Below are 12,729 nucleotides of genomic sequence, written 5' to 3'. Positions count from 1 at the left end.
TGTCAGCCTGGTAAAGCTCCGGGGAGCCTCCGGGTCTCACCCAGAAAATGGCGTTTCATTACATTCAACGCTGGTTTTTTGCATTTTGATCATTAAAGTAATTATTATATATCACGCCATGAGTCCCAGGAAAGTCAGTGGTACGGCTCAACATACGAAAATCCATGTAAGGATGACCATAGACTAGAAACAAGAGATCATTCGTAAATATGAAGATGGTGTGCGGGTTGTTGAACTAGCTAGGCAGTATAGCAAATCTCAGTCAACTATATCCACCATTCTGGCTAAGAAAAAGGACATTATGAGTCCTATAGTGGCAAAAAGGGTATTAATAATCACGAAACACAGAACACAAACACTTGAGGATGTTGAACAGTTATTATTAATTTGGATACACAGCAAAGAGTTAGCGGGTGATAAAGTTTCAGAGGCCATCATTTGTGAAAAGGCAAGAAAATTGCATGAAGATCTTTTAAAGAAAACCCCTGGAATGAGTGATGCAAATACGAAAGAATTTAAGGCGAGCAGGGGATGGTTTGAGAAATATAGAAAAAGATGTGGCATTCATAGTGTTCTGAGTGTTGTGTGTTGGAGGAGGAACACAGCGAAGAACTGACCACCAAAGAACTTCACAAGGGGCAGCAGGAAGAGACAGCTGAGGATTAAGCTTAAGATTATGATTAAGCTTTAATCCAAGTGATTTTTCCCCCTACACCTTTTCTGAAATGCTGTGCGTATTAGTGGCTTTAGGTATTGTATGTACTAGATCTATATATAAATCCAACATTATGTTTGTAACTCATCTTGTGTATGTACTTTTACCTGAATAAACATTTTGAATTTGATTTGATTTTGCTTAGCTGTCAGGCAGGAGTGGCCACAAAAATATTACCTAATTATTTTAATGTCTCTGGTTTATTTTTTCTTAGTTTTTTGCAGTAATATAATTCAATAGTTTGATATATTTATATAATAAAATGTGTGACCCATCATTAGACTCAAAATTATGGTGTGCATATTAGTGATTTGATTATTATATTCATAAAACAATAAATAAATAGTTTTGCTATTATTACACTATATACACAGGTTATATGTAAGTATCTGCATGTTTTGCTCACCATAATGGACCACTAAGTTGGTATGGTGAGTCAAAAAGCAACGAGGATTGGCTGCCACACCAGCCAGCCAGCCACTGGCTGCCACTCCCTTCCTCACCTCACCTCACTCGCCAACATTCTCCTCCCACCATACTGTTTTTGCTTTTACTCATTATATATAGATGTTATATATAAGTATCTACATGTTTTGTTCACCATAACTGTTCATCTAAGCTGGTATGGTGAGTTCAGGCAATAACAGAAGTCGCAACACAGTCAGCTCCCTCCTCTCCCTCACTCGTTCAAGGCCAAACACACTAATATTTCTCCTACAACCATACTATTTGTGGTATTATTACACTATATGCATACATTATATATAAGTATCTGCATGTTTTATTCACTATAACTGTTCAGCTAAGCTGATATGGTGCCCAAACAGCATAGTGGCCACCATACACTGCATGACAAGTCATGCAGATGACGCCACCTCCTTTGCCAAAATGGCTCCTCCCAACATACTTCTTTTGCTGTTATTACACTATATACACACATATATAAGTATCTACATATGTGTTTACCATAGCGAACCACTAAGTTGCTATAGTGAGTCCAGACAGTAAAACGTCAGTACCACCACAGCACTGCTTGTTCACACAGCCCCCCCCCTTCCCAAGGAGAGGGATGGGTGGCCCCCGGACCCCTCATGCCAGCTACTCCACCATTCAGTTCCTCGGCTGATGTTGACTCTGGTGGTCATCGACTCTGGCCTCTGACTCTGTGCAGTTCTGTCTTGTGGTGTATTTTTGCTGTGCGTGGTGTGCAGGCCAGTAGTAGTTGATCAGTACTGGGGCTGCATGCACTTAGGGCTGCCTTCCCTAAGCGGCCTGTTAGTACTGCTTTTGCATCTTGGAGTTGCCTTCCACAAGGTGTTTTCAAACCACTTCTGTAGGTGTCTTTCACTGCTCGGCAATTGCCCGCCCTAGGGGCCAGCTGTTTTTTTTTTTTTGTAGCTGCTCTTTGGCCTTGGGTAGGAAGTGGTATCGTTGCTAATAGGGGCTCAAGACATTGTACAGCTTGTCTCCCATTATACACAGCGGCCAGTTCTGTTTCTCGTGGGAACGTTGTGCTTTCACAGAGTTTTCTTTTTCTTTTTGTTTGTTTTGCCTGTTAGGGGTCTGCCCCCTTGGTTTCATCCACCTTCTGTTGTATTGGTGGTCCTCTGCTAGGCCTCCGTGCTTGTATATGTCACAGGGGTTCATTTTTTTTAGCAGTTCTCTTGGTAGTTGGGCCTAACCAATTAGCAATACATTCTCTGGGCTTCACTTAAAAGTCAGCCTAAGGGCCCTGGAAAATCCCATTTGGGCTCTTTGGATCTATGGACGCATCCTCTGGATTCCAACTCACCGACTGGGAGTTTGATGGTTGCTCTTTCCCCTTGTCTCAGGGGTGACACTCGCCAGTTTTGCCTCCGTCATGCTGCCTGCTGGGTCAATGACACCTTTGGCCCGGAGTCTTGCGAGTCTTGCTCCTTGCTCGTGCTCCAGATTACCCAGTCATCTGATATTAATGTTCGGGTACAGACGGCATTGGCGTTGCATGCTAGATATCGGTTGCTGCAGCACGCTAGGTTGGCTGCTTACCCGGATGCCCCGAGGCTGCTCCACTTGGATTATAGGGACCCGGACTTGGGGGCGTTAGTCGCTTCGACTTTGGTTTTGTCTGCACTCCTGAGTCCTTCCCCGGTTGGTGGTGTTCGTCCTGCTCCCCCCACCCCCTGCTCTTGGCTCCAAAATGTGAAAGGATTTGGAGTCGGGCGGGGTTTTAGATGGTAGTGAGACTAGAGCAGCTTCGAGGTCTGCTCCTTCTGGGTCAGCGATGGAGGCACTTGAGCCTACTCCTCCTGCTTCTGGGTCTTACCAGTGGACCCCCTTTTCTCAGTCTTTTCCCTGGACTCTTGCCTTTTCTGTAGGGGCAGAGGGTGTGGAGCACGGCTCTGCCCCGGTTCCTGGTGTGGAGAATCCTGGCGCTGGGAAGGAGTTGACTTGGGGGGGGGAGGGGCCTTGGCCCTGTTTGACCCTGCTTGGGTGTTCGTAACCTTGTCAGGGGGCTCGTGGTTGTAGGGGGAGGAGTTTTCGTACCCCCCCCCTTTACCTTTACGAGTACAGTATGATTTGGGTTCGGCTCCTCCCAGGGTTCAGTTCCGTGTTCCCCTGAGTTTTTGGGTTCCTTCCTTCCTTCCGGAGGTTTTCTGCTTCTCGAATCCTGCCTAAGGAGGTTCGAGAGACTATTGCAGTTTGCCTCCTGCGAAACCTGGATTACACCTCGGTCATGGATCGGTTTCTATTACTTTTAACGTCTTTTGAGTTTGGTTCGACTTTCCCCTATTGGGTGCGTTACGAGGTACCGGAGTCTTCCTGGTTTGCAGATTCCTGGTTTCTTTTCGATGGGAGTGTGGCATGGATTTTGTCGGACCCGTACGTTTAATTGGCGGGAGACTTCCACTGTTGTACAGGTTTACTTGGGGAGAGAGCTTGAGCACATTAATGAGTGCTTGTTCACCCCTGTGCTTCCTCAGGATGTTGGCATTGTGCAGCTGCACATGCATGTTCCCTCCTTTTGGCTTCCTTGGTAACTGAGGAATTGCATGCTTGGGGGCATTTGGCCATCTGATTCTCAAGGAGGCGGTGTCTCCGTTTTTTGCTTCTTGCCTCGCATTCCGACAGGCTGTGCCTGCTCTCTCCTTGGAATCCGCTTGGGCACTGGCTCTTAGGTTTTCAATGCCATTTTGTCCGTTGCTGTTTGTGGAATCTGCTGTCACAGTTTCTGCAGGCAGCTTCATCTAGTTGTCTTCACATGTCGGACTTGTTAGTTCTCCAGTGTGGCCATGGTGGGCCTTCCTGAAAGGGTCGTGCCAGGGTTCGGGGTTCCTTTAGTCGTGGATGGCCAGTTTTGGAGTCGACACTTCCTTCGGAGTCAGCAGCGTCTGGTCTACGCATTGGTCACTCTGTTCGTTGTCTGACTTCTTGCTAAGGACGTCGACCCTATTGCGAGTTGCCCAGTTGACTGGGCAATGGGGGGCCGGCTTGTGCTGTTTGCTCACTCCTGGTTCGTGGTTGTTTCGGGTCATCTCTTCCGGCCTGTGGTGGCATTGGGCGGCTCTTCCTCCTTTGGGGGGGTTCGGGGCTAGCGGTGCAGACCTCTTCCCGACATGAACCGCAGACATGTGGTTCATGTCCGGTGGGGGGGGGGGGGTGTCTCAGTTCATTCCCCCTGTCCACGGAATGGACGGTCGATGCCGACTTCTTTGGTTGGCTCTGTCGGATGTACGGGCTCCCAGATGTGGACCACTTCGCGTCGGCATGGTCTTGGCATTTTCCCATGTATGTGGCACCCTTCCCGGTCAGTGAGGCTATCGCGGTGGATGCCTTTCAACAGGACTGGTCGAGATGGGGGTTACCTGTACCTCTTCCCACTGGTCCAGCTGTTTGTTCAGGTCCTGGCTCGGTTGGAGACCTACCAGGGGAGAATAGTCCTGTTGGCCCCTTAGTGGACGGCCCAGCCTTTATTCTAGGCGCTGTTTGCTTGGAGTGCGAACCCCCAATGTTTCCTGTGGCTCCGCCTCTTTCAGCAGATCGGACCAGTCCGGCATCCGGCATGTGGTTGGTTCGATCTTCTCCTTTGATCTTCACGTCTGGTCTTTCTGATGCAGGTATATCACCACTTGTATGGTGATCAGGTGGCTTCGTTGATAGTGTCCCACCTGAGGGCTTCGTCTCATTGACAGTAGGAAGTTTCCTGGCGCTCTTTCTGCCATTTTCTAACTTTACTAACTTTCTGGTAGTTTGAACTCCAGTCGACTGATACCACGGTCTAATACATACATATCAGACCGGTAATCTCCGGAAATTTTTCGGTGAGCCTCCGTGGCTCACCCAGAAAATGATTTATTTGATTCAACGCTAGGTTTTTGTCCTCCATGGGTAGCTAGCTTCAGGGAGCCAACGGGCCTCTTGCCTCCACCCCCCCCAGCATTGAATGTAATGAAATGCCAATTTCTTCATGAGCCCTGGTGGCTCCCTGACACTCTTCCTTCCCTAGGGCATTGGTATGTATCATCATCATCATCATCATCATCATCATCATCATCATCATCATCATCATCATCATCATCATCATCATCATCATCATCATCATCATCATCATCATCATCATCATCATCATCATCACTGGTGGTGGGGCGAGTCAGCTGACCCAGTCCACCTACCTACCTACCTCCAAAATGAGGTGAGAAGGTGGGGCAAACTAGCGCTCACTAGTATCATGAAATTTTGCTGGTTTGTTTTCATTGTTGGGGGGGGGGGAGGGGAATTCTTTTGGCATTTTTGAGGCTGGAGTCTTTTTTTTTAGCCATACAGTAGTTTGTTTTGTTTCGTCTAACTTTCTGGGTGCCTTCCCTGGTGGTGGCAATTATGATTAACTTTAAATGTAAAGTGTTCACAGGACATCTCTCCCTGCGCCTCTCTGAGGGGTCCAGGAACTGGTTTTTGGTCCCCAGTAGGCCGAGATACCTCTACAACTGATGGTACCTAGTAGTATAGCACTGAATCAGTGTGACAGCTTCAGGGAGCATCCGGGGCTCACTCAGAAATTGGCATTTCATTACATTCAACGCTTTTCTATTGTGCTAATAATTGGCTCAAACTTGTGTTGCAAGTTTCAAGTTGATTTGATGAGGCATTCTCATGAATTATATTGCTAAGAAATCTTGGTAAAGAAAAATTAAAACTGTAGCATATGGTATTCTTTCCAGGGATTCCTTTCTTATGTCAAAACAGCATACTGTATCTTGAAAAATAATTGATCAGTGAACAACTTATGTCACTTATGTCTAGAGTTAATATAATACAATTTGTCTAAACATGCATACTCTACAGATTTTGTCATTCTCTGCAGGAAGCGACTTCACCTAAATACGAAACCAGAGAGCCTTGCCTCCCATATTGAAAGTCTTCCTTATGTTCTACATCTTTGCGACATCAATAAAGGTATAACCAACGGACAGTCACAGCCAACAGCTCCCAGTACCATCAGTAGGTTTTTGGCTCACTGAAAATGGTAAGAAAGCTATTTAATGGTCATTTCCACTGATAATATAACAATTTGTATACTGTATAAGTTTGCTTATCTGAAGCCCGCTTCTCAGAATCTTTGGGTTATCCAGCAGTTTTTGAGGCCGGATAAAAACTTCACCATATCCAAATAGGAATTCAGATACAGTGGTACCTCGGTTTAAGAGTTTAATCCGTTCCTGGAGACAGCTCGTAATCCGAAAACTTGTAATCCGAAGCTAATTTCCCCATAAGAAGTAATGGGAAATGAATTAATCCATTCCTGACTACCCAAAAACCCCACTTCAAACTAAATTTTATACCTAATTCATCGAAATCTACACTACAAAACTGTATTCAAGTTATTACTTACCCTTGCTGATGACTGCTGTTGGCGTATGGAAGATGGTGAGGAGGGGGGAGGAGGAGAGGTGTTACTGTTTGGAAGGGAAGTCCCCCTTCCATTATAACATTAGGCAGTGAGGACCTCTCTGGTGTGCACTCTCTAGCACGTTTTGCCTGCATACCACTAGGTCCTGGTTGTGGCTCACTGCTCGATTTTCTCACAACAAATCTGTCCATGGAAGATTGTTTTTCCCTTCTTTGCAAGATGTCTCTGTAGTGAGGCATCACATTGTCATTGAAAAGATTAATGCAACGGGCTACTACAGCTTTCTCTAGGTGAGTCATTTCAATAAAAGTTTGCATTTCTTCCCACATCTGACACCACTTCTTCTTTTCCACATCCTCAAGTATTTGTGGTCTTTGTTTTGTGATTGTTCTTACACCTTTTGCCATGTTAGCACTCATAATGTCCTTTTTCTTGGCAAGTATAGTGCATATCGTTGACGTGGATTTGTTGTACTGCCTACAAAGTTCAACAACACGTGTACCATTTGCATGCTTCTGAATGATCTCTTGCTTCTCCTCTATTGTCATCCTCACATGCGATTTCTTGGCTTGAACCTTACCACTGGCTTCCTTGGGACCCATTGTGAGATATATATAATGACACCTTTTATGGTCAAATGACCAAAAATCCAACAAACTGAAAATCCTGGAGAAGAATTCAGGCGGGATAGTCACTGGGCGCGAGGCACTGGTAAACTGAGCGCCGATCGCCGTGCCACCACGCGCTAGGTCGGCCTGTACGCGTATCAACACCCTCGCATTCCGAGGCAACGCTCGTGTTCCGATTCAAATTTTCCGAGGAAATCCTGCTCGTATTCCAAAAAACTTGTAAACGGGGACGCTCGTATTCCGAGGTACCACAGTAACTGAAGATTTTGCCGGATAATGCAGTCAGACATCGAGTCATACCGTAACAGTGGCAAGGGGTATGGGAGGTATTGAGGTGGCTGGTTTCACGGTACAGGGTGTTGGAGAGTGGGGAGAGTCTGGAGGGACTGTCTGAGATGTGGTGGGTGTATTTACCTAAGTGTAGTTACAGGATGAGAGCTATGCTATTGACGTATAATGCTTTGGTACTACTGTAACCCCGCGATTATCCGGGATTCAAACATCCGGAAAACGCCCTTATACGGCCAAAATCGTGATCGGATAAAGTTATCACAATATCCGGCCAAAATGGCCACAGGAACCGGATAAAAGCTGGTTTGGCTGGATGAAAATACGGCCATACCGTATTAATCCCGTCTGTGGCTCTAGACGCACTGTGGAGGAAGGGGTGGGGTGGGTGGGTGGTGTTGGGAGGGTGGGAGGGGTGCGTCAGGAGGGACCACCTGGGTACAGGAATTACCATTAATTTTAGAACAATTAATCATAGCCAAAAACAAATGAAATAAGTACTAGTAATTAAGTAATAACAAATAAATAAGTTTCCTAAAAGCATTGTGCACAGGCTGAAGTTTCCTTCAAAAATATTGTGAATTTTTTTCCTCCTGGCGGCTTACTTAACGTGCTATAGCTGCCCCACCCCAAGTGGACCCGTCCAACACTGGTCAACCCGTGTGCTCCCGTCCCTCGTGTTATACACAGTGCTGCGCCATTAGTGAAATATTTTTTTACATAACTTTTTTATTTTCAAAGTAACTTTGAACATTTTTGGCCAAGACTATGTCTGGTAGCAGCATCAGTCGTTCTGGAGGTGTTAAGAGGAAGAAAGTTGTCCTAACAATTAAAGACAAGTCACTGTTATACACCTCAACCAGTGCGGCCTCACAGTGCTGCGCCATTAGTGAAATATTTTTTTAAATGACTTTCTTAATTTTCATAGTAACTTTGAACATTTTTGGCCAAGAATATGTCTGGTAGCAGCATCAATCGTTCTGGAAGTGTTAAGAGGAAGAAGATTGTCCTAGCAATTAAAGACAAGCTACGTGTTGTTCAACCAGTGAGGCGTCACAGGCAGCCAAGCGCCTTCAACAAGTGAGGCATTACAGGCAAGCCAAGCACTTTACAAGTGAGGTGCCACAGGCAAGCCAAGCGCCTTCAACAAGTGAGGGCATGCAAGCGCTTCAACAAGTGAGGTGCAAGCAAGCGCCTTCAACAAGTGAGGCCTCACAGGCAACCCAAAAGCCTTTAACTAGTGAGGCTTCAGCAGCTGGCAGTCAAAACTAACTTAGCTTAATGAACTGTACAGTAATTTTAAGTGTTAATTTTAGTGTTGTGTTAGTATAGGTTACGTAAATTGTTAAGAATTTTTAACTTCAAGATGTGTGGCATCAATCAAGAAGACGAACACCAACAAGGTAAGTTGAGGTTTCTAGTTGAATATTTAATAATTGTATGTGGTAAGGGAATTCAAATTATGTTGTTTGTAGTATAAAAATAGTTGGAAATGGTCACTTTTGGACTCGTAGGTGAAAAAGTACCATTATCCGAAAAATGTGATAATCTGGCTGGGGGTCCTTCCCATATAGTCCGGATGATCGAGTGGAGACAGTACTGACAGTTTTGGCCTCCACCACCTTCTCGCTTACTTTGTTGCAACTCACAGTTTTTTGTGTGCTCAGACAACAACTTACTATCCACAACCACCCCTAGGTCTCGTTCTTTATTAGTGTTCTGTAATTCCTTTCCACATAATTTGTAAGTTGTGTGTGGTCTATTTTCACTAATTCCACATTCCATAACCTGGCATTTATTCACATTGAATTCCATTTGCCACTTAGCGCATCAAGCACTTTTCTGGGGGGAGCCCCTGCGGCTCCCCGGAGCTATCCATGGCTGATATGGATATCCTAACTATTTTGCATCAGTCGATGTGGGTGGAGTTCTAGGCCTACCGGGGACCACGAGCCAGAACCTGGCCCCCTCAGAGAGGCACGGGGAGCAATGGCCCATAGAATGCACATGTGATTTGGAGCATTCCGTAAATGCCATCGACCGGGACAGGCACCCAGAAAGGTAAGCGCCCCAAAACAAACCCCTATTCTGGTTAACAACAAAATTGACAAACGAGTGGACAGAACTCCCCCAAAAGAAAAACAAGCAAACTAGCATGACGTCACACGAGCCGCGCCGCATGTCTGCGCAGCTCCCCCCTCCCCGGGAGGTTATCTTCTTCTTGAGGTTATCTTGAGATGATTTCGGGGATTTTTAGTGTCCCCGCGGCCCGGTCCTCGACCAGGCCTCCACCCCCAGGAAGCAGCCCGTGACAGCTGACTAACACCCAGGTACCTATTTACTGCTAGGTAACAGGGGCATAGGGTGAAAGAAACTCTGCCCAATGTTTCTCGCCGGCGCCTGGGATCGAACCCAGGACCACAGGATCACAAGTCCCGCGTGCTGTCCGCTCGGCCAACCGGCTCCCCCGGTTGGAGGGGGAAGGGGGAGCCCCAGACCCCCGAGCCGGCGATCCACACCTCAGTTCCTCGGCTGATGGGATCGTGCATGGTCATGTGGCTCCAGCTCCAATCTTGTTTCAGTGCTGTGATTTGTTTTCAGTGCTGCTCTTACGGTGGTCGTGTGAGCTGGGAGTAGTATTCTTAGGTACTCGGGCTGCATGTGCTTAGGGTCACCTTCCCTGAGTGCCCTGTAAGTACTGCCCTTGGGGCTTGGGGTTGCCTTCCACAAGTCACCTTGGGTCTACCTCTGTTGGCTTTTCGCTGCTTGGCGTTTGGCCGCCCTGAGTGTTGGGGGTTTTCCTCCCTTGTTTACCTTGGGGTAAGTGGTAGTCATAGCACTGGTGGGGCGCAGGGTACTGTGTAGCTAGTTTTCACCTCTAACGGCGGCCGGCTCTGTTCCCTCTGGGTACGTTGTCCACTTGGGTGGTTTTTCTTTTCTTTTTGTGTTTGCCTGCCTCTTGCCTTGCCTGCCTTGGGGGTCTGCCTTGTTTTTCCCTCCCTTTATATTAGGGTCGTTTGTGTGGTGGCACCCCCTGCTTCGCCCTCGCAAGTGGACACGTCCCGTGGGTTCAGCTTTTAGCAGTTTGCTTGGTAGTTTGGGGCGCCAGTTAGCAGTGCCCTGCCTGGGATAACCCTTAGCAGACCCAGTCTAGGGGCCCTGGAAAACCCCGCGGGGGCTCTTGGGTCCGATGGAGGAGACCCTTGCGTCCCCTCTCACTGTGTGCGAGTTTGAGGGTTGCTCTGTCCCCTTGTCTCAGGGTGACTCTCATTGTTTTGCCTCCGTCATGCTGCCTGTTGGGTCGGTGACACATTCGACCCCGAGTCCTGCGAGCTGTGTTGCTTGTTTGTGACTCAATTCACCCAGTCTGCTGATGAGTTCCTTTGGGTGCAGGCAGCTCGTGCGTTGCATGGTAGGTTTAGGTTGTTGCAACGCGCGCGGGTTCTTGCTTCCCCGGACGCCCCGCGGCTGCCCCGCTTTGTGTATAGGGACCCAGACTTGGGGGTGTTGGTCGCTTCGGCCTTGGTTCCGTCCGCGCCCCCTTGTTCTTCCCCTTCCGTGGTTCATTCTCCCCCACCCCCCCTGCTTCCGGCCCCTAAGCGTCTGAGGGCTTCAGGGTCGGGGTGGGGTTTAGCGGTTTCTGAGAATCGGGCAGTTTCGGGGGTTGCCCCGTCTGGGGGGGCTACGGAGGCATTCGAGTCTGTTCCTCCGGGCGATGCTCCAGGGTCTGACCAGTGGGCCCCTTCTCTTCCGGAGCTTTCGGCTGCCCCGGCTTTTTCTTGTGAGGCCGGGGCTTTAGAGGACGGCTCGGCCCCGGAGCCTGGTATGGAGGCTCCTGGGGTTGGGGAGGAGCTGACTTGGGGGCCTTGGGCTCCATTGGACCCCGCCTGGATTTTCCATCCTTCTGAGTGGGGCTTACTGTAGCAAGGAGTGGGGTTTTCCTTTCCCCCCCTCTGCGTACAATTTGGACTTGGGTTCTGCTCCTCCCCGGGTTCGGTTCCGTGTTCCTGCAGGTCCTTCGGTTCAGTCTTTCTGGAGGTTTTCAGCTTCCCGCATCTCTCCGTCTGAGGTGCGGTCGGCCTTGGCGGCTTCCCTCCTGCGTGACCCGGAGTACGCCTCCATAATGAATCCTTCTTCCTTCAGGTTTGGATCTTCATGTCCTTACTGGGTTCGTTATGAGGTTCCGGGGTCGTCCTGGCTTGCAGACTGCCCCTTGTTTTCGCTGGATGCTTGGGACTCGTTCTGTCGAACCCGCACGTTTGAGTGGCGTGAGGCGTTGACGGTGGTCCAGGTTTACCTGGGGGGCGATTTTGAGCACCTTAATGAGTGTCTTTTTGCTCCTGCCCTTCTGCGGGACGTGGGTGCGGTGCAGCTCCATGTGCAGGTTCCTTCCCTGTCGGCTGCTCTTGTGGCGGAGGATTTGCACGCTCGTAGCTTTTTGGCTTCGGTCCTGCGTTTCTTTTCCCTCCTGGAGCTATCTTCTGATTGGCTTGCGGAGGATGTTGAGGCGCTTGGGGCCGTTCCGGGGTCTGACGCCTTGGTCTCCGCTGCTCGGGCGTCGTCTGCCATGTTGAAGCTCTTTGCGCCTATCCTGCGGGAGGCGTTGCTGCGGTTTTTCGCTGCGCGCTTCGCGTGTCGTCAGGCGGTCCTAGCTTCCTCTTTGGAATCCGCTTGGGCCCTGGTTCTTAGGTTGTCTTCTCCCTTTTGTCCTCTGCTTTTTGAGGCTTCTGCGGTAGAACGTTATATTCAGGCAGCTTCTTCCTCTTGCCGCCCTATGTCTGAATTGTTGGTTCTCCGGGGGAACCAGGGGGTTCCTTCCTGGCGGGGTCGTACCAGGGCGCACGGTTCTGTTCGTCGGGGTGGGCCACAGGTGTCAGGTTCAGTGGCGCCTGCGGTTCCACCTGTGCTTGGTCGGCGCGGTGTTCGCTCTGCACGCAGGTCGGGTTCTCGTAAGAGGCAGCGGCCCTTTCGCGGTTCGCCCCATTGATGGGGCGATGGGGGGGAGGCTGTCTCTGTTCGCTCATGCCTGGTCTCACGATTTGTGGGATTTTCGGGTCGTTTCGCGCGGCCTCAGGTGGCGTTGGGTGGCTCCGCCTCCTTCTGGGGGTTCGGGGCTGACGGGGCAGGCTTCCTCTCCTGCGCTCCGTCAGGTCATCTTGGAGTGGGTGCGCTTGGGCGTGGTCGAAACGACCCCGTCAGGTGGGTTTCCC

General features: G+C 49.1%; 1 protein-coding gene across 1 annotated transcript in view; it reads left to right on the top strand.

Annotated features, from left to right (window-relative positions):
• LOC123750703 (E3 ubiquitin-protein ligase TRIM22) overlaps positions 1-12,729 on the top strand; it is a 169,745-nt gene that overhangs the window by 45,643 nt on the left and 111,373 nt on the right. The window contains exon 2 of the mRNA XM_069305223.1: positions 6,057-6,218. Within this exon, the coding sequence (XP_069161324.1) occupies positions 6,216-6,218 (3 nt within the window). The 5' untranslated portion in view covers positions 6,057-6,215. The remainder of the gene's footprint in view (positions 1-6,056; positions 6,219-12,729) is intronic.

This window comes from Procambarus clarkii, chromosome 54 (genome assembly GCF_040958095.1).
Source record: "Procambarus clarkii isolate CNS0578487 chromosome 54, FALCON_Pclarkii_2.0, whole genome shotgun sequence".
In the NCBI taxonomy this organism is placed as follows: domain Eukaryota; kingdom Metazoa; phylum Arthropoda; class Malacostraca; order Decapoda; family Cambaridae; genus Procambarus; species Procambarus clarkii.
This window is presented reverse-complemented; position numbering and strand designations above follow the sequence as displayed.